Below are 23,615 nucleotides of genomic sequence, written 5' to 3'. Positions count from 1 at the left end.
CCAACAAAAGTAATTTCTAACAAAACCCTTTTGCATAACGCACCACCACCACCACGTTCGGCGCCAATGAGTTGTCGACGACGCCGACGCTGACGGCGAGACGATCGCCGAACGAGGCAACAAAACTGCTTCGCACCATGAAGCAGAGAGGAATAGTGACCAGTTCAGAGGCCATCTTTGGATTCACCTCAAAAAGTGCCCGCTTTTGATCCGTTCCCAGTACCCACTTGAGGACGAAGAAATTCTCGTTTCGCGTGTGAAGGCAAGTTTGTGAACTCCAGGAGCTGCTTTGCCGGTGTGCCACGAAAGCCCAAGGCCCGGCCGAAGAAAGCGTCGCATATCGTACGGCGGCCATTGCGAAAACGATAAGTGTGGATTGTCACCACGTGAACATCTGAAGCTCCGCCGGTGTGCCACTTCCCGCTGGGTTGGCTCGGCCGAAGAAAAGTTAGCTGTTTCCCGTAATCATCTGTGGCTTCCCCTGTGAGCCACTGCGTCAACGCGGCCCGGTAAGCGAAAGTGGATTGTATGTGAAGAAGCCCGCCGGTGTGCCATTCCGCTATTCTGGCCCGGTAGGCGAAGGTGTTCGACGGAAGGTGCTGTGTTCGACGGAAGGTGCTGTGTTCGACGGAAATCTGCCGGCGCGCCATTTCCCGTAAGTTTGGCCCGGTCCGCAGAAAGTGAACTCCCCGACAACGTTGGAGGCTATTCGACGAAGCTCCGCCGGCGTGCCACACCATCATCTTGGCCCGGTAGTCCCCGTACGTCGCTGAGGATGGATGTTCGACTTGGGAAGGTCGGCAGGGATTCCCAACGTTAAACGGGCGGCCCCTTCATCAACCAGCAGCATGGTAAAACGATATGTGCATGTCCAAAATAAGAAATTTCAATATGGAATAATTTTTGAATACAAAGAATCTGAATAACTATCATAGTCGCCCATCATTTCTTCAAGCCAAGCCTTGCATTTTCTATCTTTAGCTCGTAGCTCCTCCTTGGACGTTTGTTTTATTGGGAAGTCGTTCCACTCACCCCCAATTCCCTCTCGGAGCCATTGTATCGACCCTGAGGCCCAGGATAAAGCCTGGGTGGCCACAATAGGGTGGCCCAACAAGAGTCGTTTCTAACAATTGGCGCCCAACGCAAAATAAAGGAAAAGGTTTCCATTTTAACCTTAAAGTGGAACCCTTTTTAGAGTAGCTCCGGGAGCAATTGGAATCCTTTATATTCCAATTGTTCTTTTTATGAATAGTGAAGTGAATTGTATCGAAATAGTATTGTGCCAAACGAAATTCTTTTGTTCTTTTGGAATCGTTCGGATGATGAGAACTACTGCTGTGAATCGTTCTTTTCCTTTCGATTCGTCTTTATTAATTAGTTTCTTCTCTTCATAACAAAAAAAAACTGAATTATTCTATTAGTAGAGTTAAATAAATTTGTAGTGAAATTTTGCTTCCTTTTATACACAATGCCTCTAATTTAAAATTCTTTTGTAAATATTTTTTCTTTTTTCATGTTTATACTTTCTAGTGTCTAGTTTAGCATAATATATGCTAGATTAGTTTATTCATTTTTCTTTATCTTTTTTTGTATTTTTTTTCCTAATTTAATAGAAATAAGCTATTATTTAAGCCACTTCTTCGTTTTTTTTTTGGGTGAAAAGTAGCTGTACTGTTTTTTGTAGGTTTAGCTTATTTTGTTATTTTTTTTTGGTTTCATTTCTTATTTTTAATTTTACATTCTCATTTGAGAAATGGCGGAGGCATTTGAAACACAATTCGCACACGCCGTTGAGAAGATTCGGGAGTGGTACCACGGCTTAAGGGTGGACCATTTGTCTCCAGAGGAGTTGGACTTCGAAACCAATATTCGATCGATCGTCATTCGGGATGATCCCACCTACTCACGAAGGCGAAGGTGGCTCCGTGAGCATATGAAAACTGAGAAGCAGAATGATACTATTATTGAAGAGGTAGTTTTAGAGGGGAATGGTGAGGAAGTTGTACAGTTTTGTCGACGCAACTTCGACGAACTTTTTGCAGGGTTGCAGCAGAGCGATAAGAATTCAAGGGTAAGGGGCAAAGCAAAATTGCTACATTTCGGTCACCGGCTTATCCTTTATATAAAGCACTTTAGGGATTCGGAGGAAACAGAAAGTTTCCTCAAGTCAATGCTTGTTGATGTGGTGGATCTGTTGGACCAGTATTTCTACACTAAAACCTCTGCATCTGAACAGCACAATCAGGAGGGACTGGAGGAACAAGCTCTGATCGACTTGTTTCGCTCAGAGAATGTTTCGGCAGTTCCACCTCTTCGAAATGCAGATCCAGGTGCAGACGTTTCAGTGAGTACTACTGCTTCAGGAATTCCTGCAGTAGCTAACCAGTTTGAAGGCAGTGACTGTGTACGCTCTTTACTAGCTCGCATTAATGAGTTGGAAGCGAAAATGGCCAGGATGGGAACACCGTGTGAAGAAGAAGCTCAGCACAATGAAACGGAGCTTCCGAGTAGAAGTTCACAGCCACTGGTGGGTGCGCCACCAGTTCTTCAAGTTTCTTCAGCTCCTCATTCCTCTTTCACACCTTTTCCGGGATTCACCAGCCTCTCGCAAGGGTTGAGCTCTTCAGTAGCTGCCAATCCTTCTAGGCCGATTACTAGTGTAACTTTTTCGTTACCGCAAAGTCATCCTACTGCACAGCCGCAGCCACCTTCATCGTGGCACAGCTACCTTCAGAACCATCAACAGCCGTTTCAACCTCCGATCACCAACCCATGGTTAGGATTCCCTGGTACCTCTACCGTACCATCATTGAATCCTGTTCCGGGGTCCGCGGCTATGAGCCTTGGACATCCTGGGAATCCATGGCTCGGAAATCCCACTTTTACTACTCCGCCGGTCAATGCGTGGGCTGGAACCTCAGTTCCGATATCAACCCCATTCGCTCATCCTTCGCTCGCTTCGTTGAGTCCATTGCCTCTGAGCAACCCAGCGCGGCATACTTTGCCCGTGTCCAAGTGGACAGTTACGAAATACGATGGCGAAGATCAAGGGTTGAAATTAAACCAATTCCTTGGAATGGTTCACGCCATGGCCGTCGCAGAACATGCTTCGGAAGCTGAACTATTTGATTCGGCGATCCACCTTTTCAAAGGGCCAGCATTGCAGTGGTATATGACCATGCGAGCCACAGGTCGTCTGGTGAACTGGCAGCATTTGGTTCTAGAACTCAGGAGGACTTTCATGCACCCTGATCTAGACACGCTAATCAAAATGAAGGTGTATCAGCGACACCAGTCACGAAACGAGACCTTCCTACAGTTCTAACACGGTATGGAGGAGCTTTTCGGGACAATGAGTGTTCCCTTGCCGGAGCACGAGAAAGTCCAAATCCTTCTTCAGAACATGAGGATTGATTACAAAAAGCAACTAAATTTCCTCCCTATTGCTGATCTTCCGACACTTGTGTCTGCTGGTCAGAAAATCGATGCCGTGAACTTCTCAGTCTACAACAAGGTTTTTGGACCTGAGAAGTCGGTTAACGTAGTAGAGTACTCGGAACCGAAGAAATGCTTATCCCAGGATAAGCCCAATAAATCCTCTACTCCACATCAACAAGCATCGTCGAGAAATACGAAGGCCCACTCTCCTCCACAGACCAATCAGAATCGGAAGGGTTCCGAAACCGGAACCGATACTCCTCGCGGACCAGCTCGAGCACCAACCACTTTGGAAGACATGATCAAGTCTCATAAACCCTTATCCAGCCACCATTGTTTCAACTGCGGCTTATTTGGGCATCGGATGGACCAATGCAGGCTTCCAAGGGGAGTCCTGTGTGAAAACTGCGGTTTTAGAGGCTATCCGACAAATAATTGCCCATACTGCGTAAAAAACGCCTTAGCATACATTTCGGTTGTTATTTTTGGGATTACAGTTTTTGCATTACTTGACAGCGGAAGTAATCTCACGTTGATCAACGATGCAGTGTACAACATGGTTAAACCTAAGCGCTTATTCCCTCTCCGTGATCCACCCGTCTTGCGTACCGCAAGCGGAGAAGCGCTCGAGGTCCGTGGTAAAGTTTATTTACCTTTTTCATGGAACGGCACCGTTAGGGTTGTTCCGACATTAGTCATCCCGAATCTGGCAATAAACTGCGTTTGCGGGATGGATTTCTGGAAGAAATTCCAAATTCAACCCACAATCGTAGGCTGCGCTATGGTTGAATATACGGGAGAAAACCCTACCCCGACTCCGTTGCCTTCATCTTCTGTTTTGACTGCTTTAGAACAGCAGACAATCGATCAGATCAAAACCCTTTTCATACCTGCCCGTCCGGGAAGGCTAACAACTACTCCACTGGCGGAGCATTCAATTGAACTCGCCGAAGAGTGGCGGAAAAAACCTCCGGTCAGGCAGGCAACAATCCGTTCCGTTTCGCCAAGATAACAGCTTAAGCGCCACCTTCAAAACGAAGGACCGTTACCTCTGATAATATCCCGGCATGAGAACTCCTGCTCAGGGCAGGCCTCACAGTTCAGTAGGAACCTCTTCTTACCAATTCGAACCCAAACGACGCGACTCAAACAAACCAAATCAATCCAAAATTCTGAAAAATGAAATTAAAATGTTGTTGCTAATTTATTTGGAAGCTCTCTAATACTGAGCGGTAGTGAAAGGGTTAATTCAGAGCTCTATCCAATTCGGTGATGATCTGCAAATAACGGCCACGGTCTGGTAGAATGTTTTTACTAAGCTCGAAGTACTAAAAAAATTTATTTAAAAACCAAGAAAACGAAAAAAAAAACTATTAAAAGGCAAATTTAATGAGTTTTACAAGTTCTCATTTCAGTCAGTTTCGATTCCATAGAACGATTCTGAATCAAATACAACTGGCTACTGACCGTGTGACGTCACATTCGAGCTCATTCAATTCTCTTCAAAAAAACTCTTCTTTATACGTTGCGCAATCGTATCTTACAGCTAGGTCTGACCTTGAATTTTCCGTCGCAACGCTGCTCCACGTCGTTCGCAGTCGAGCAGTCTCTCGAAGCCGAGCCACAATATGACGAACCAGCCGACCGAACGATTTGCTTCCTCCAACGTAGTCCGATGAGCCAACTCGTTCGTGGGTAGGGGTGAGGTAGAGGCGTCCTCACGCTTGGGGGAGATTCGAGCAGGTTCTGCGAAGCTCGGTACCACACGTCTTGGCGCGACGAGTTCGGGTTTCTCGGCTCACCGTATTCACCACACTCGAGCGCGAAGTGGTCGACTATCAAACGGAAGCTCGCAGCACCACAGGTGGTTCCGGTCTCGGCTGCACTCGGGAAAAATCCAGCTAGGATAAGCCCTAGATAAACCGCCCACGTTAGATGGGCAAGGCCTGTTTAACGTGGTCACAATTATTTCTCACTCGCTTTTGGGTCAAATGGCTCACCAGCTTACCTGATTCTAATCCTTAACTTTCACAAATTTCAGGCTTTCTCAACGTTTTTGCTAACCAACTCACTAAATTTACTAAAAGTTAAAAATAACTTCAAATTATTTGGAACGATAACATAAAATCCGCGCACTTACTTCGAATTTAGCACTTTATGCACCAACTTTAATTATTTTTCCAACTTTTTTTCAAAAAACTCGGTTGTCTTTAACACTCCACCAGAAAAGATAAATTGATCGCGCGACGAGTTGGATCGAGCTATTTATTAACTCGCAGTAACTACCTTTTTCTATAGTGCCTTTGTGTTCTTTTAAAATCAGTCGTAGAGAGTAATTTTCCACTGGTTTTTTTAATCTACGCATCAGGGAATTTTCCTATATGGAAATTTCCATCACTTACCGTTTTTGAATTTATTTGGTTCATTCGCCTTAATGTAGGCTATTTTATTTACATTACTCGAAACGCGATATCAATCAATGCTTCTCATGCCGAAATATTTCGAAGTTAACGGTTTCTACACATGGTGGCTTACCGTCGCAAAGAAGTGCTTTGATTACACACAAAATAAATAAACATGGAAACGGAGAAAAACATTTAGGTTACAATTTGCTCATACACATTTTAAAAATTTTGAAAATTTAAAATTTTCAAAATTTTTAATCCAAATATTGCACGAATTTATTTAAAGGAAATTTTACTATTGTTTTATTGATTTACATGAAGAAAAAAGAAAACTAAACACAAACAAACTGACTCATTACGATTGTTTTCAACTACTATGTAGACTTCCTTTTTTACATGTCAATACTTTACTTTCTTTGCAATTTACGCTTTCACTCTACTTTACTCATTCCAAATTTTGATATGTACAAACCGAACTTAACCTAACCGATTTTACTCCAAAAAGATTTGGAAATTGTGCTTACATCTAAACCCAATAAACTTCTTATTAACTCCAAAAATATTTGGAAAAATTATTAACTGATTGCCCAAAGTAACTCCAGAAATATCTGGAAAATATTTCGCTATCCTAAATTAAACCTATTCTGAATTGAAATTCAACCTATTAGTCTCAACCATTCTTCCTAAAAACATACTCAAGATCATACACGCCCAATTTTTACTCATTCCAATCTACATAGCGTTTCAAACCATTACAAACAAAACGAATTTTTCATTTACGGGTATCCCATAAATGACAACTAATCTGACAAAACTGAACACTGCAAGAGAACTGTCTAATGAAATTGATAAGCAAAACAAAGGCAAAAATCTACTTTATGATCGAAAGTGAAATTACGATGTTGATTGTAAATGGAAATTTAAAGGAGATAAAATCTATTTTAACTATTGAAACTACTATGCCAACAACGATAGTGATGTATGAGTGCGTTCGGGAAATAAAAAGAAACTGAAATGAGAGTTGGTTATGGATGGAACTGAACTAGTGAAGGTTTGACGAATTCTCTCACGATGAGACTAACAAATCTGACTAATGTTTTTTTTTTTTATTTTCAAGGACAACACAACAAATTTACACGAATTTGAAATCAACGCACACAAAAGCTACTCGGAAAGCTAGGAGGTCGTAGATGATTTCCGATGTTGTGTTTGGACACTCGACTAGCTTTTCTTTCACCTATCAGAATGACTCATTGAGTGTTTTGCGAGTATGGTCTGGGCTAAATTCGAGCACCGTACATAGCTGTTTTTTTTTTTCGAGCAGACTGATTTTGCCTTGCTGCAAGTACTGGAAACACCTCGATGGAGTATTTTGATGCTTTCTGCACTGTTGTGGATATAGGACTCACGTCCTATAGTCATAGCTGAAGCTTGATGCTGATCGAGTCAGCTAATGGTCAACATACAAGGAAACCTCAAGGACATCTCAGTACGTGACGATGAACCGTAACACCACGGATATGCGTATTTCGATGGTTTATCTGGTGTATGTGCTAGCCGGTACTAGCACAGTCATAGCTGGTCTTTTAACAAATGAGAAAGCCTATGCCTTCTGAAGGAAGGAACCGTGGTAGGTCCCTGGTATCCGATGACCCAATAAATCTTCTAAAACGTAGGTGTTTGTTCCTATTCTTTCCTTTACCCGAGCCTTAGAGAATTTGTTGCCGAATTTACCCACGTAGTCCTTAGCCTTGTCTGACAGGTGAGTATTTTTACGATAGACGATGTCTCCCTGATTAAACTGATGTCGCGTATTAGAACGAAGATTGTATGGACGGGAATATCGTTCGTATGCTCGATGCAGATTCATTCGGACGACCTCGTAAAGTTTCTTCATGTCTTCACTCATCCTCGTAGGGTCGTATTCTACATCTGGAGCCAGTTTCCTGAGGTGATCGTACTCGCTGCCATTGCTCACCATGTGACGACCAAAATTGATGAAATAAGGGCTGAATCCAGTGCTCTCATGTACGCTTGTCCTTATTGCCATGGCGATATTAGGGATCGAATCATCCCAATTTTTGTGAGAGAGCTGTTTGTTAAGAGCACACCTTATGGCCGTGACGATCACGCGGTTAACGCGCTCCGTGGGGTTTGGAGCGGGATGGTAGACGGGCAATAACCAATGGGTTACCTTGTACTTTCCAAGCAGTTTGAGGAATTGGTTCGATTTGAATACTTGCGCGTTATCCGATATCAGTGTAGAGGGTGCACCGAACAATGTAAACACCATAGTTTCAAGGAATAAGCATACTGCGGGAGCGGTTGCGTTTCTCATACACTGTGTGAGAACAAACTTTGAAAAAAAATCGCTCACAACTAAGACCCACACGTTTCCGTGCTTTGTCCTCGGATAAGGACCAAGGAAGTCCACCGAAATTACTTCCCACGGCCTTGAACACTCCTTAGGCTTTCCGCATGGGGGCCGAACGTTTATATTAGGTGTCTTCGACTCTCGGCAAACCTCACAAGCGTGGCAAAATCTTTTGATGTCACTGGACATTCTGGGCCAATAGAAACGTTCGCGGACTTTACAGAGCGTTTTTAGGTATCCAAAGTGTGCTTCCTCATGAATATCCTTCACAACCTTTTGCCGTTCGCATAGAGGAACGACATATTTCCAGCGAAACACGGGATCTTCGGCTACAGTCCCGTTTGTGATAAACTTGTAGACTTTATCCTCGACGATCTTGAAATCCTTAAATTTTTCGGGAAATCGTTCAATCTGTGACTTAAGACCATCCACGTAGGGATCCAATCCAAAGACCTCTATTATTTCAACTCCTCGGGACAGGGCATCGGCCGGTATATTTTCAGACCCCTTTTTGTATTCCAAAGTCAGGTCATATTTAGCGAGCTTTAGTGCCCACCGAGCAATGCGAGGCGACTTTGACTCGATAGACATTGTGCGTAAGAATGTCAAGCTCATCGCGTCGGTTTGTATAACAAACCTGGAGCCTTCCACAAAATGTTTAAAATTCTCTATGCTGAGTAAGACGGCCAGGCACTCGCGCTCAGTTGCACTGTACCGACGCTGAGTGCTTGAGAGCTTTTTCGAAAAGTATGCTATCGTTCGCCGTTCTCCTCCTTGAATTTGCACTAATACTGCTCCAATTGCTATGTCCGAACTATCAGTCTCGATAATAAAGGGCACCCCAAAATCGGGATTAGCCAAAACTGGTGCGGAGATGAGGGCTTCCTTCAACTTCCGAAACGCTGCATCGGCTTCTTTTGTCCAAACGAACTGTTTGCGACCCTTTTTCAGCAGATTGGTAATCGGTGTAGTTATTTCGGAATAATTCCGAATAAATTTCTGGTAAAAGCCGGCAAGACATAGAAGGCGTCGTATATCTTTAACTGTTTTGGGTTGTGCGTAATCAACAACTGGTTGTATTTTAGATGCATCCATCGAAAGTCCGCCCTCTGATAGAACATATCCTAAGTACCGAATTTGCTGTTGACAAAACTTCGATTTCTGAAGATTTATTGTAAGCCCTGCTTGTTTAAGGCGCTGGGCAACAATTCGAATCAGCTGGCAATGATGCTCGAACGACCTAGACGTGATTATTATATCATCCAGATATACATACACGAATGGTTCGAGATCGCTCCCTAGGACTTTCCTCATGAGACGTGCCATTGTCGCTGGAGCGTTTGTTAACCCAAACGGCATTACGACGAACTTGTACAAACCTTTATTGGTCCGAAAGGCCGTTTTATCTGTCGAATCTCTCTCTAGTCCCACCTGATAGTAGGACTCGGACAGGTCTATCACAGAGAAATAGGTAGATCGCTGGATTCTTTGGAGGATTCCGACCATATTTGGAAACGGGAAATCGTCTCGCTTTGTGCACGAGTTTAACCGCCGTGAATCGAGACAAATTCTCCACTTGCCATTCGCCTTTTTAACTGGCAGTAGGGGATTCAGGAAATCCACCGGTCCGGTACATTCTTCAACCACACCAAGCCGAAGCATACGATCCACTTCTTCGTCTATTACCTTTTCGACTATCGGTGACCATCTATAGGAGGCCATCTTTTTAGGCTTCGCTCCAGGCAGCAGCTCTATTGAATGTTCTAAAACATGGGTGCGTCCTAATTTGCCGTTGGCAGTTGCTGGAAGTTCCTGAACAGCTTCGAACAACTCTCGCCTTTCAGAATTAGTGAGGTGGTGTTCTGTCTCTATATCTCCGGGCGTCTTGTACGGATTCTGCGGTACTTCAATAGTTGGCATGTCTAGGCTAGCGTCGATTTCTGTTGGTTCCTTTATGATTTCTTCGTTGGCTTCCGGCTGAATTTGGAAACAGATGGTAGTGTTGTCGTCACCAAAATAATTCTCGACAAACATAATCTCAACCAAGTCGCAATCTCCCGTAATTTCACTCCTTTCTTTGTCGTACTGCTCAGGTTCTCGCGGAATCATCAAACGAAAATTAAACGCTTCTAGAAAATCAACTCCTAAAATAAGCACTTTTGAAATTTCCGGGACAATAATCGTAGGAACTATTCGCGTTTTTGAGAGATATGTGAAAGGTATATTCACATATCCTAAGCATGAATATTCTGTACTATCAGCGGTTTTTATTTTAACGTGACATTTTTTAATTGGCAACCCAAGCTTCTTAATCAATTCTACCGAACTTATTATTGACACTCCGGCACCTGTATCGGCAAGCCCTTCAATTTCTTCATCTAAAATCTTGACTACCAGATGGGGACATCTTCGAAAGCAAGTATTTATACTATAATTCTGAGAAAAGTATTTGAAATTCAAAGTGGGAACTCCTGACTGCTCCTCGGTAGTTTGGTTCCCGGAAACTACCGTATTTATTCGTTTTTTGAGTCTACCGATTCGCGTGGTTTGAGATTATGCTTTTGAGGACATTGGTAGGCCGTCGTGTTCCCATGACCACAAATATGACAGAAAAGAGTTTTGCGTTGCGTACAGTCTCTCCACATATGACCAAGACTTCTGCAGTTCCAGCACAAGGGTTGATCAGCTCCTTGGTTATCCTTGAATTCCACGGGTTTGCTAGCGATTTTCCGTGTTATCTTCGGTCGTACAGCCATTACTGCGGTGTCTTCCTCCTCTGAGACTTCTTCATACTCCTCCAATTCTTCCTCCGCCAAGATTTGATTGAGTCCAGTGGGTTTTGCAGTCGGTTTGGTGAGGAACATATTAGATTCGAGAGAGTCGAACTGATAACACAGCTGAGCTAAATGATCGAGAGACTGAATTGGCTGTAGAGCTAACCGTCTTCTGTACGACATCTTCATGTTCTCCACCACCAAATCGAATTTTTCCTCAGCTGACATCTTACGAATCAACCTTTGTGACATGGCCTCAATATCAGTTAAAAAGGCACTGAACAATTCGTTCGGCTTTTGTTTTCGGTTCCGCATGTCGTCTCGAATCGCTCTATCCCGATTTGGATTATCATACCGCATCTTCAACATGGTTGTCAGCGTGGCCCACGAATCCAACTTGTCGTCGTAAGCGGTAAACCAAACATAGGCATCACCTTTAAACAGCATGTGAGCATGCATTCTTAGCTCATCTGGAGATACCTGGTACGAGCGACTAAGGATCTCAATTTGCCGCAGGAAATCCACTACAGGAACAGCGTTGCCATCGCCCGAGAACTTCGGCCACTTTTCAATGATGTTGCAAGTCTGGTGAGGTAAACGCTGACGCAAAAATTGGTTTTGATTAAAATTGTTGCTCAACGGATTTCCAGCTCCCAATGGTTGACCCATGAACGTAGAGTGATTCGTTGGTTGAGGTATTGATTGGTTCAGAGAAATGTCTTGTTTACGATACGGATTCGGAAACGGCTCCGGAGTCATTATCGGCTGTACCGGGGGTACCATAGAACTCGAAGATACATTTTGAAATTGTGGTAACCATCCGGTTGGCGTGATCCCACATTTTTGACTGACATACTGTGGTCCCCCTGGTGGCATCCGGGTTGAATCCGGCGGTGCTGGTCGAACGAACGGCAATTTTGCAGTTCCTGCTTTTTCATTTTGTTCTCCTGACCAAACACGCGGAGTTTCGGATACCTCTGGCTCCTTGAACCCGATAGTATTGAACCGATCCGCCAAATTATCCACGACATCCCGAGTCAAAATTTGACTGATGCAGCTTTTAATGTATGTTTCTATCTCGGAAACATGAACATACTCATTCAACGATACTTTCCTCCCAGTTTGGTCTTGATGCTGCCACGCTGGACTGCCTCGGGATCCACATACAGATAAACCATCTCGTAACTCTGGAGAACTATGCTCGATTCGATTCGACGGTCGATTCCTGGCTTGGCTCGGATCTACACCAACATTCGATCCTTGTTCAACTGGATTTATATCAAAGGTACTCGTCGGCATCGGAGCGGAAACAGGAACGGATGGTCGTCGACTCAACTGCACCTGAATTGAACTTTTAAACTGTGGCGTGTCCGGGTTTACATTCACCTCATCTACTTTCGGAGGATTGGACTGCTGGAATTGTGGTATCAATATCGGCTGTAATGGATCTGACCTCGGATTTTGGGTCCCGGTCACAGGAAACGTGTGCCGTCTAAAATCCACATTCGATCCGTCGACCGGCATTGGAGAAAACAGAATCAAATCCTCCTGCATCGACTGCTGCTTCAAAAGCTCGCCCTGTCGGTTCCATCCTGACACATGACCGTCTGGTACCGAAGGACCCCCATTCGTCTCCTGCGGCCCCGTAACCAAGGTCATAACAGGTACTGCTTGTCCAAGAACGTCGAGATTCACACCGAAGTAGGTAAGCGCCATTTGCGACACAGCGTTCAACAGCATTTTCTGCTTCTCTCGTTCGTCGTAGCTGATCACACGATATCTACGAACTCGTTTGTGTAGATGTACCAGTCGCGACAAACAGCCAGCCCCAACTCGATTCCTGATTGCTAACTCGATTTGCTGTAGTTTCATCGGAATGCCCACATACTCGTCTTCAATGGAATACCAAGTCTGCTTCACCTCAACACTCTCACTTTCTCGCAACAAACGACGCAATGCTCTACGTCGTGTTTCTAACGAGCCATCTATCGGATAATCACGAATGCGCAACTCATAATTCACTTCATCTTCTTCTAAACACTGTTCGTTAATGAGATAGTAGTTCATTTTGAATTCAAATTATAATCAGAAACACAAATATTAATAAACAAAATTTCACTATAAACAAAAAAAAAAAGAAAAAAAAAATCACCAGAACACCGTACTGGAAATTTACCCTTATTGCTTTCAATTCACTACCGATTAATACGGGAAAAAATAAAGAGAGAAAAAAAAATATGACAATTGACTGAGACTGAATATAATTATTACCTAATGTTTATGAAAAAGAAAAAAAAAAGTTTATGATGGGCAACAAAAATTCAAACTCAAAATTCAAAAGGAAAGTTGTAAGCACAATACCAAACCCAGATTCCAATACCTAATCCTAAACTAAGAAAAGTGACTAAAAAAAACAAACTCAATAAAAACTTAACTAAGGAAGTCCAACTTATCCTAACTAAACCCAAAATGTATTCAAAATCAAGTATGAATCGTGCTTCAACAAAGTCCAATTTGAAATTCTACTAAATGTTTCTCGGACAAAATCCAATTCAAAAAATCTACTAACTGCTTTTCGGGCCCCACGTTGGGCGCCAAATTGTAACAATCCGTTCCGTTTCGCCAAGATAACAGCTTAAGCGCCACCTTCAAAACGAAGGACCGTTACCTCTGATAATATCCCGGCATGAGAACTCCTGCTCAGGGCAGGCCTCACAGTTCAGTAGGAACCTCTTCTTACCAATTCGAACCCAAACGACGCGACTCAAACAAACCAAATCAATCCAAAATTCTGAAAAATGAAATTAAAATGTTGTTGCTAATTTATTTGGAAGCTCTCTAATACTGAGCGGTAGTGAAAGGGTTAATTCAGAGCTCTATCCAATTCGGTGATGATCTGCAAATAACGGCCACGGTCTGGTAGAATGTTTTTACTAAGCTCGAAGTACTAAAAAAATTTATTTAAAAACCAAGAAAACGAAAAAAAAAACTATTAAAAAGGCAAATTTAATGAGTTTTACAAGTTCTCATTTCAGTCAGTTTCGATTCCATAGAACGATTCTGAATCAAATACAACTGGCTACTGACCGTGTGACGTCACATTCGAGCTCATTCAATTCTCTTCAAAAAAACTCTTCTTTATACGTTGCGCAATCGTATCTTACAGCTAGGTCTGACCTTGAATTTTCCGTCGCAACGCTGCTCCACGTCGTTCGCAGTCGAGCAGTCTCTCGAAGCCGAGCCACAATATGACGAACCAGTCGACCGAACGATTTGCTTCCTCCAACGTAGTCCGATGAGCCAACTCGTTCGTGGGTAGGGGTGAGGTAGAGGCGTCCTCACGCTTGGGGGAGATTCGAGCAGGTTCTGCGAAGCTCGGTACCACACGTCTTGGCGCGACGAGTTCGGGTTTCTCGGCTCACCGTATTCACCACACTCGAGCGCGAAGTGGTCGACTATCAAACGGAAGCTCGCAGCACCACAGGTGGTTCCGGTCTCGGCTGCACTCGGGAAAAATCCAGCTAGGATAAGCCCTAGATAAACCGCCCACGTTAGATGGGCAAGGCCTGTTTAACGTGGTCACAATTATTTCTCACTCGCTTTTGGGTCAAATGGCTCACCAGCTTACCTGATTCTAATCCTTAACTTTCACAAATTTCAGGCTTTCTCAACGTTTTTGCTAACCAACTCACTAAATTTACTAAAAGTTAAAAATAACTTCAAATTATTTGGAACGATAACATAAAATCCGCGCACTTACTTCGAATTTAGCACTTTATGCACCAACTTTAATTATTTTTCCAACTTTTTTTCAAAAAACTCGGTTGTCTTTAACACTCCACCAGAAAAGATAAATTGATCGCGCGACGAGTTGGATCGAGCTATTTATTAACTCGCAGTAACTACCTTTTTCTATAGTGCCTTTGTGTTCTTTTAAAATCAGTCGTAGAGAGTAATTTTCCACTGGTTTTTTTAATCTACGCATCAGGGAATTTTCCTATATGGAAATTTCCATCACTTACCGTTTTTGAATTTATTTGGTTCATTCGCCTTAATGTAGGCTATTTTATTTACATTACTCGAAACGCGATATCAATCAATGCTTCTCATGCCGAAATATTTCGAAGTTAACGGTTTCTACACATGGTGGCTTACCGTCGCAAAGAAGTGCTTTGATTACACACAAAATAAATAAACATGGAAACGGAGAAAAACATTTAGGTTACACCCCTACGTAATGTCTCCCAAAATGCAAGGTTTGGTGTCCGTGGAGCTGCAACGTTTGCTCGACGCTGGCATAATCGAACCCAGCCATTCTGATTGGTCGCTGAACTGTGTACCCGTTATCAAGCCTCATAAGGTTCGGCTCTGTTTGGATGCGCGCAAGATCAATGAACGAACTGTCCGTGATGCTTACCCCTTGCCGCACCCATGTCGAATTCTTGGCCAACTTCCCAAGGCGAAATACCTTTCAACAATTGACTTGTCGGAGGCTTTCCTGCAAGTTCCGCTGGAGAAGTCTTCAAGGAAGTATACGGCCTTTAGCGTGCAAGGTAAGGGGTTGTTTCAGTACACCAGAATGCCTTTTCGTCTTGTAAATAGTCCAGCTACGTTGGCAAGACTAATGGACCGAGTTCTAGGCCATGGTGTACTGGAACCTTATGTCTTCGTTTACCTCGACGATATCGTCGTAGTAACGGAGACATTTGAGCATCACGTACAGCTCCTTCGTGAAATTGCGCGCAGATTAAACGGAGCCAACCTTATGATAAACCTGGAGAAGTCTCAGTTTGGGGTGCCGGAAATTCCCTTCCTAGGGTATCTCTTGAGTTCGGAAGGCCTTCGTGGGAATCCCGAAAAGATTCGACCGATCGTCGAATATGAAAGGCCAACCACTATTACCAAACTCAGGAGATTCCTTGGGATGGCGAATTATTATCGCCGGTTCATCCCAAACTTTAGTGAGACTTGTGGGCCTCTGTCGGATCTCCTGAAGTCAAAAACCAAGGTCATCGGTTGGAACGAAGCCGCGGAGAGAGCTTTCTGCAAAATCAAGGAGCAGCTTATCAGCACTCCTATCCTGGGGAGCCCGGATTTTTCTCGGGAATTCGTCATCCAAACGGATGCCAGCGACGAAGCCGTCGCTGGAGTTCTAACTCAGCAGCAGGAAGATGGTGAGAGAGTCATCTCATACTTCTCCCGGAAGCTCCCCACTCCGCAGAAGAACTATCACGCTGCTGAAAAGGAAGCTCTCGCCGCTCTTCTCTCAATCGAGGCGTTTCGGGGGTACATTGAAGGCTACCATTTCACCCTCGTGACGGATTCCTCCGCACTCATCCACATTCTAAAGACGAAGTGGAAGGTGGGATCCCAATGCAGTCGGTGGAGCTTGGACTTCCAGCAATTCGACATGACAGTAGTACACCGTAAAGGCAAAGAAAATGTGGTTCCGGATGCTCTGTCGCGTAGCATTGCTGTAGTCCAAGATGGTACTCTTCTTTAATGGAGAAAGTCACTAGTCGTCCAGACGACTTTGTCGACTTTAAGGTCGAGAACGGCAAACTTTTTAAGTTTATTACAGCCAAAAATGTACCCTTTGACTCTCGATTTGAGTGGAAGGAGCTTGTTCCAACTGATGACGTACCCCGGGTGCTACTAAATGCACATGATAATAACTTTCACCCGGGGTTTGACAAAACGCTATCTCGTGTCCAACAACGCTACTAATGGCCCAAAATGGCCAAGGATATAAGGGCGTATGTACAGGCTTGCCCAACCTGTAAGGAGGTCAAACCTTCCTACGTACAAACTGCCCCCGAGATGGGCAAAATGCGATGCGCGTCCCGACCATGGCAGATCATTTCTATGGACTTCGTTGGTCCGTTGCCACGTAGTCGAAAGGGAAATCAGCATATTTTAGTAATATGCGACTATTTTTCCAAGTGGGTAATGATTCACCCGGTGAAGAAGCTGGATAGTTCAGCCGTGTGTGTGATTATGAAAAATCAGTGGTTCTATAGGAATTCTGTCCCTGAAACCATTATCACCGATAACGGCAGCTCTTTCGTTTCGAAGGAGTTCAAAGAACTATTAGACCACTTCAAAATCACACACTGGCTGAACTCCCGCTATCATTCCCAGTCGAACCCCGTGGAGCGAGTGAACCGAACAATTAACGCGGCCGTCCGCACTTACGTCCAAGAGGACCAAAGGATCTGGGACACCAAGATCCCGGAGATCGAGCTGATGCTCAACACCAGCGTTCACTCCTCCACTGGGTTCACTCCGTATTTCATTATCCACGGACACGAGATAGCGGAACAGGGATCCGACCATCGTCTTTCTCGACACGACGAGGAACTTCCTGCGGAAGAAAAGGAGGAAAGGCGCAAGCAGGCGTTCGCCAAAATCCACGAGATCGTTCGCAAAAACCTCGAAAAGTCTCACGAGGTCTCTCGGGACCGGTACAACTTGCGAAACCGTACTTTCGCGAAATCTTTTACGGTGGGACAGCTGGTCTACCGCCGAAACATGAAACAGTCCTCGGCGGCTGAACATTATAACGCCAAGTTAGGGCGTCAATATCTTCCCTGCAAAGTGAAGGGCAAGATAGGCTCGTCTTCCTACGAATTGGAGGACTTAAGTGGGAAAAATTTGGGAATCTGGCCAGCGGTTCACCTTAAACCCGGATGATAACATCCACGTAAGTACCAGAGATCATGCTTCGCTTTCCTCCTGCCGATTCTCCGAATTCCCTAAAAAGGACTTCACGGCCGGTAACATATACCGAATACTTACCTGCTGCATCCTGTTTTCCTTTTCATTCATGCCTGTTCGTCGATGTCGTCAGAGCTATTATGTTTTTATTTCTACTCCTCTTCGCCATATTCGCAACATCATCTGCTTCTTTCCCCTTTTGTTTTGTTCTCTTTGTTCTTCCTAAAACAGGGTCGAACTAAGGAGATTGTTTACATTTTTGCGTAACGCCTCCCTGGTGGCGAATTTCGATCGTAATGTTATGGTCCAACCGAGGGGTCTAGAGCGTTGTTGCTAGGCCTCCTCACTTTTTTAGTAATAGGGTGCCCTAGAATCTTAGTTATTAGCGTGTGATTGAATTGTATGTTGTCCTGGGGTGTCAAGTTTTGATCCAGACAACCATGTGAATGAGATGAATGAATGTATGTGATTGTATGAATGGTGGGGGGGAATGGCTGTGTATGAGTGTATGCGTATATTTTCTGTTCCCGAACAAAGTATTCGGTGATGAAAAAAAAAGAAAGAGCAGGTTTCCGAAAGTTTATTTTCTCTCCTAATTAGAATCTAGAAAAAAAATAAAAATATATATTAAAATGTTATAATAGAGTTAAAACAAAAAAAAAATACAATTACAATTAAATAAAAGTTGAATTTATAAAGATTTGATGGTGAGAGGATGGATAAGGACGCTTTTTTTCTGACGAACATTTTTCTGGATGGCATTTTTCAATTTCACATACTATTTCGATACAAATCAAACATCGACCTCATAGCCGAGCAGCTAAAAGAAAGCTTCTTCGCAGAACTCCTCAAACGCCCCTTCCTGGTGGACAGTCTCTATTATTAAGTGTTATGTGATTATGTGGGAAAGAGTTCCTCTACATGGACAAAATCATTCCACATAATCAGCTAACACTTAACAAGAGGAGGGCCACATTTTTACGACTTTTCCCGTGTGGACAGTCTCTATTATTGAGGGTTAAGTGTGGGTTATGTGGGAAAGAGTTCCTCTACATGGACAAAATCATTCCACATAATCAAACTAACGTTCAACAAGAGGAGGGCCACAATCTCCCGGTGGACAGTCTCTATTATTGATTGTTACGTGATTTTGTGGGAAAGAGTTCCTCTACATAAACAAAATCATTCCACAAAATCAGATAACAATTAACAAGAGGATGGCCACAATTCCCGGTGGACAGTCTCTATTATTAAGCGTTATGTGATTATGTGGGAAAGAGTTCCTCTACATGGACAAAATCATTCCACATAATCAGCTAACACTTAACAAGAGGAGGGCCACTAAAACAAATCCATTTCCTCTTCGTCCCTTAAAAAAAACAGGTTTTTTTTTAATCTGGAGTGAGGGATGAATGTTACCTTCAAAAAGGTCCCATTATTTTTGTAAATATCTACTTGTATATACTTTTTTTCTATTTTGTCTTTTTCCTAGTTAATTTCATTATTATTATTATTATTACTTATTATTGGCTTATAACTTAATCTTTGATAGAATCGGAGTTGCATCCACAAAAAATGTTGGAAATTGAAGCGAAAAGAAAAATAATGAAATTAAAGAATAATCGAATTTTCCAAAACACCCTGCCGATCCCTAAACCCTTTTGCATAACGCACCACCACCACCACGTTCGGCGCCAATGAGTTGTCGACGACGCCGACGCTGACGGCGAGACGATCGCCGAACGAGGCAACAAAACTGCTTCGCACCATGAAGCAGAGAGGAATAGTGACCAGTTCAGAGGCCATCTTTGGATTCACCTCAAAAAGTGCCCGCTTTTGATCCGTTCCCAGTACCCACTTGAGGACGAAGAAATTCTCGTTTCGCGTGTGAAGGCAAGTTTGTGAACTCCAGGAGCTGCTTTGCCGGTGTGCCACGAAAGCCCAAGGCCCGGCCGAAGAAAGCGTCGGATATCGTACGGCGGCCATTGCGAAAACGATAAGTGTGGATTGTCACCACGTGAACATCTGAAGCTCCGCCGGTGTGCCACTTCCAGCTGGGTTGGCTCGGCCGAAGAAAAGTTAGCTGTTTCCCGTAATCATCTGTGGCTTCCCCTGTGAGCCACTGCGTCAACGCGGCCCGGTAAGCGAAAGTGGATTGTATGTGAAGAAGCCCGCCGGTGTGCCATTCCGCTATTCTGGCCCGGTAGGCGAAGGTGTTCGACGGAATGTGCTGTGTTCGACGGAAATCTGCCGGCGCGCCATTTCCCGTAAGTTTGGCCCGGTCCACAGAAAGTGAACTCCCCGACAACGTTGGAGGCTATTCGACGAAGCTCCGCCGGCGTGCCACACCATCATCTTGGCCCGGTAGTCGCCGTACGTCGCTGAGGATGGATGTTCGACTTGGGAAGGTCGGCAGGGATTCCCAACGTTAAACGGGCGGCCCCTTCATCAACCAGCAGGATGGTAAAACGGTATGTGCATGTTTCCTTTCCCATTCCAAAATAAGAAATTTCAATATGGAATAATTTTTGAATACAAAGAATGTTAATCTGAATAACTATCATAGTCGCCCATCATTTCTTCAAGCCAAGCCTTGCATTTTCTATCTTTAGCTCGTAGCTCCTCCTTGGACGTTTGTTTTATTGGGAAGTCGTTCCACTCACCCCCAATTCCCTCTCGGAGCCATTGTATCGACCCTGAGGCCCAGGATAAAGCCTGGGTGGCCACAATAGGGTGGCCCAACAAAAGTCGTTTCTAACAAGCTCAGAAACTTTTGATTTAGATTTTGCCACAGTATTTCCCATGGTTTGTTTGGAAATTTTAGGGTTATTCGAGGAATTATGTTCTGCTGACTTATGAAAAAGTTGTAGATTGTTTTACAGGTTGTAACATCTATACACTGTTCTGTATCATGAGCTGTGCGTATCAAATCTCGAGCGTTCCTAGAGATAGATTAATTATATTCTTGCCTAACCATAAAATTGCCTTTTCCGCCATTTTGGTTGCCTTTTAAAATATTCTTAATGAACAGCGATTTCGTTTTGCTATCTACATCTATTACATTAAGCCCACCTCTTTCAACATCGAGATATAATTGGTTAAGACAAACTCTGAAAATTCCGATGCCTTTGAATATAAAGTTGCGCGAGACAGTCTTGATCTCAGCCAAATGACTGTTATTAGGTGGAAAAACTTGTGACAGATACCAAAGCTTTGAAAGAATTAAGTGGTTCAATATCCAGGTTTTTTGAAAAATATTAAGATTCCGTTTTTGGTGAATTTGTATCAAAAATTTGATTGACTGTATTATTTTAGAATAATTAAAATTTACTGTATCGTTGAAATTTTGAAAAATTTCCACGCCTAGAATTTTGAGCGAGTTTACTTCTGTCAACAGGTGGGGTCCTGTACGACAATTATTCAATCTCATAAAACGGGACTTCCTGACATTCAATTTAATTTTAGCGAAAAGGCTAAAACTATTGATTATTTCTAAAATTGAATCGAACTCTTCATCATCGCGGATGAAGATGGTAATGTCATCTGCATAAACGATAACTTTGTAGAAGTTATTCTTTGAGTAAAACACTGGAGGAACTCCGGGAAGAAATAGCATCCCCGTGAAAAACTCCAGGAGAAATCGGTTAGAATTCAGGAATCCTGGAATGAATCCGGAAGTGTTGAGTTTTATACTCAGTGGGAACAATCACCACCTGAGGGCGGGTTAAGGATTAACACTCAGTGGGAATGTTCACCACCTGACGTCAAACTCCTTATCAAACTCAGTGGAAACTTTCCAATCTGAGGGCAGGTTCTACTGCATGAATGCGGTGGAAGTCGCTGGGGAAATCTTTCCTATTGGCGTGATTCCAATGGATAAAGAGAAAGGAAAATGTCCTTCTCTCTTGTCCTCTCGAATACGCTGGTAAACCAAAACCAAAACAAGCAAGTTAATAGGTTAATACTAACACTGCTTTTATTCTGGATCTAAAACCACCTCCAGTATACACCGGAGTATTCCAAAGTGGTACAAGGAAGATCAATGATTACATTCGTGCTTATCACTACCCTACTATCTAACTCATACATGGTCCATTAGTGATGGGTACACTGTCTAGCCCTCGCGGCGCGCGTTATGTACTCTGAGGCTATGTATATCATAATATGTACGTTCTTCTTTAGCTACCTGTCTCCGTCGGTGATCCCGCGCGCGCGAGTTGGATTTCGATGCTCGTCTGTCAAATGGGGATAGGGGTAGCTAGACCGAAATGCCCTACTGAAAACATAGTTGAAAATTGCACATTCAACACTTCCCCTCAATTTTCAAATTAAGTAGATCTACGAATTCTTCAAACTTATGTCGTGTCAAGGGTTTTGTAAATATGTCTGCTTTTTGCAATTCGCTACGGACGTATTTTAGTCTTAACTTGTTTTCGCGGATCAACTCTCCGATAAACATGTATTTAATATCGATATACTTTGTACGTTGATGACTCCTAGGTTCTTCGGCGATCCTGATGCAGGGCATGTTATCCTCATTCATGGTGAATGGAATCCATTTGATTCCAACCTCACACAATAAATTGGACAGCCATACACCCTCCTTCGCTGCTCCACAAAGCGAAATCAGTTCGGCTTCGGTGGACGATAGGGTTCCCATTGCCTGCTTCTTCGTCGACCATGACACTAGGTCACCATAAACTGTGAAGAGCGATCCTGAGATTGAGCGTCGTTCGTCCTCATCGTTCGCGAAATCGGCGTCAGCAAACCTTTCCAGTGGTGCCTCGTGATGCTGCCGTTTGTATACCAGGCGGAGGTCCTTGGTGCCTTGAAGATACCTCAAGATACGCTTGAGCCCGGTCCAGTGGATATCCTGTGGTGAACTCTGGAATTTAGATAAAACGTTCACAGAATAGCATAGATCTGGTCTGGACATTAATGCCAGGTACTGGAGGCAACCCAATAGAGCTTTGTACGGCTCGTTGGTCAATTGTCCATCAGTTTTCGACCACCTAGCGTTTTGTTCCATGGGTGTGCTGATTGGTTTGCAATCTTGCATTCCGAATCTGCACAACACCTTTTCAACGTAGGATTTTTGTGAAATGTTCAACCCTCTGTCATTGTGTTGGATTGTAGCGGTCCTGCCGACCGAAGGAAGCATTTCCCTCCCTGTATTGAATAATTCTAAAGATCAATCATCACCATTGATCTAAGAAAGACCCTTTATTTCCCCATGGTGCTCCACGCAATTAGTGGATTACATCACATGTGGATTTCACGGTCATGTTTATAGACCAACGCCGGTTAACCAAGAAACAAGCGATGCAAGCAGAGAGAATGCTTACTAGTATGGGACACACATCAAATTCTCGCCCCAGTCGACTTTTTCGATTCCATTTAGGTCCCATATGAACTGTGCAAAATTTCAGCGCAATCGGTGAAACTATAATTTAGCGCAAGCGGTTCAAAGTTTGCATAGGATTTACTATGGGAAAAGTTACCCTTTCAGATAAAAAATCCCAGAGGTCGCCCCTTGTCTCCTTAATTCAAATCGATCAACGTTTCTTGTTGAAAAATAATTTATGAAACTTTCCTTCGAAGACCGCGCAACAATTGGATGCTTGTGAAAAAAGTTATTGATTTATTACCGATTAGTGATCCAACGAACGGCTTTTTGTTTTGTTTTATTAGCAGCACTGTTGCTGCTGCCTTGGCTGCTGCTGCTTCTGGGGGTGGTTATAGATAGTAGAGTAAACATAGATCCGTGTTGATGAATCCGTTGTATCCAAACAAACTGTCAAAATCTGTATCCAAACGAGCATGACGTCACGATTTGAACAACATCAATGGAGCACATGACGTCATATTCAACCGTCACACTCTTGAAAATTACTACTTACACGCTTG

General features: G+C 43.5%; 2 protein-coding genes and 2 long non-coding RNA genes across 4 annotated transcripts; all 4 read right to left on the bottom strand.

The window, feature by feature from the left end:
- Positions 1-4,869: 4,869 nt before the first annotated feature.
- On the bottom strand, positions 4,870-6,092 carry LOC134287102 (uncharacterized). Its single transcript, XR_009997026.1, has 3 exons — positions 5,579-6,092; positions 5,447-5,518; positions 4,870-5,384 (listed from the first exon to the last, which is right to left on the bottom strand). It is a non-coding gene; the product is annotated as an uncharacterized LOC134287102 (long non-coding RNA).
- A 1,354-nt stretch (positions 6,093-7,446) lies between these two features.
- Positions 7,447-8,136, bottom strand: LOC134286521 (uncharacterized). Its single transcript, XM_062848146.1, has one exon. It carries the CDS (start codon positions 8,134-8,136, stop codon positions 7,447-7,449), a length of 690 nt encoding a protein of 229 aa, XP_062704130.1.
- Positions 8,137-14,346: 6,210 nt separating this feature from the next.
- Positions 14,347-15,079, bottom strand: LOC134287101 (uncharacterized). Its single transcript, XR_009997025.1, has 3 exons — positions 14,752-15,079; positions 14,620-14,691; positions 14,347-14,557 (listed from the first exon to the last, which is right to left on the bottom strand). It is a non-coding gene; the product is annotated as an uncharacterized LOC134287101 (long non-coding RNA).
- A 4,819-nt stretch (positions 15,080-19,898) lies between these two features.
- On the bottom strand, positions 19,899-22,644 carry LOC134286520 (uncharacterized). The gene is made up of 2 exons (XM_062848145.1): positions 22,194-22,644; positions 19,899-20,089 (listed from the first exon to the last, which is right to left on the bottom strand). The coding sequence occupies exons 1-2, from the start codon at positions 22,642-22,644 to the stop codon at positions 19,899-19,901; spliced, it is 642 nt and encodes a 213-aa protein (XP_062704129.1).
- Between the last annotated feature and the right edge of the window lie 971 nt (positions 22,645-23,615).

Source organism: Aedes albopictus, chromosome 2, assembly GCF_035046485.1.
Source record: "Aedes albopictus strain Foshan chromosome 2, AalbF5, whole genome shotgun sequence".
NCBI classification, from domain to species: domain Eukaryota; kingdom Metazoa; phylum Arthropoda; class Insecta; order Diptera; family Culicidae; genus Aedes; species Aedes albopictus.
This window is presented reverse-complemented; position numbering and strand designations above follow the sequence as displayed.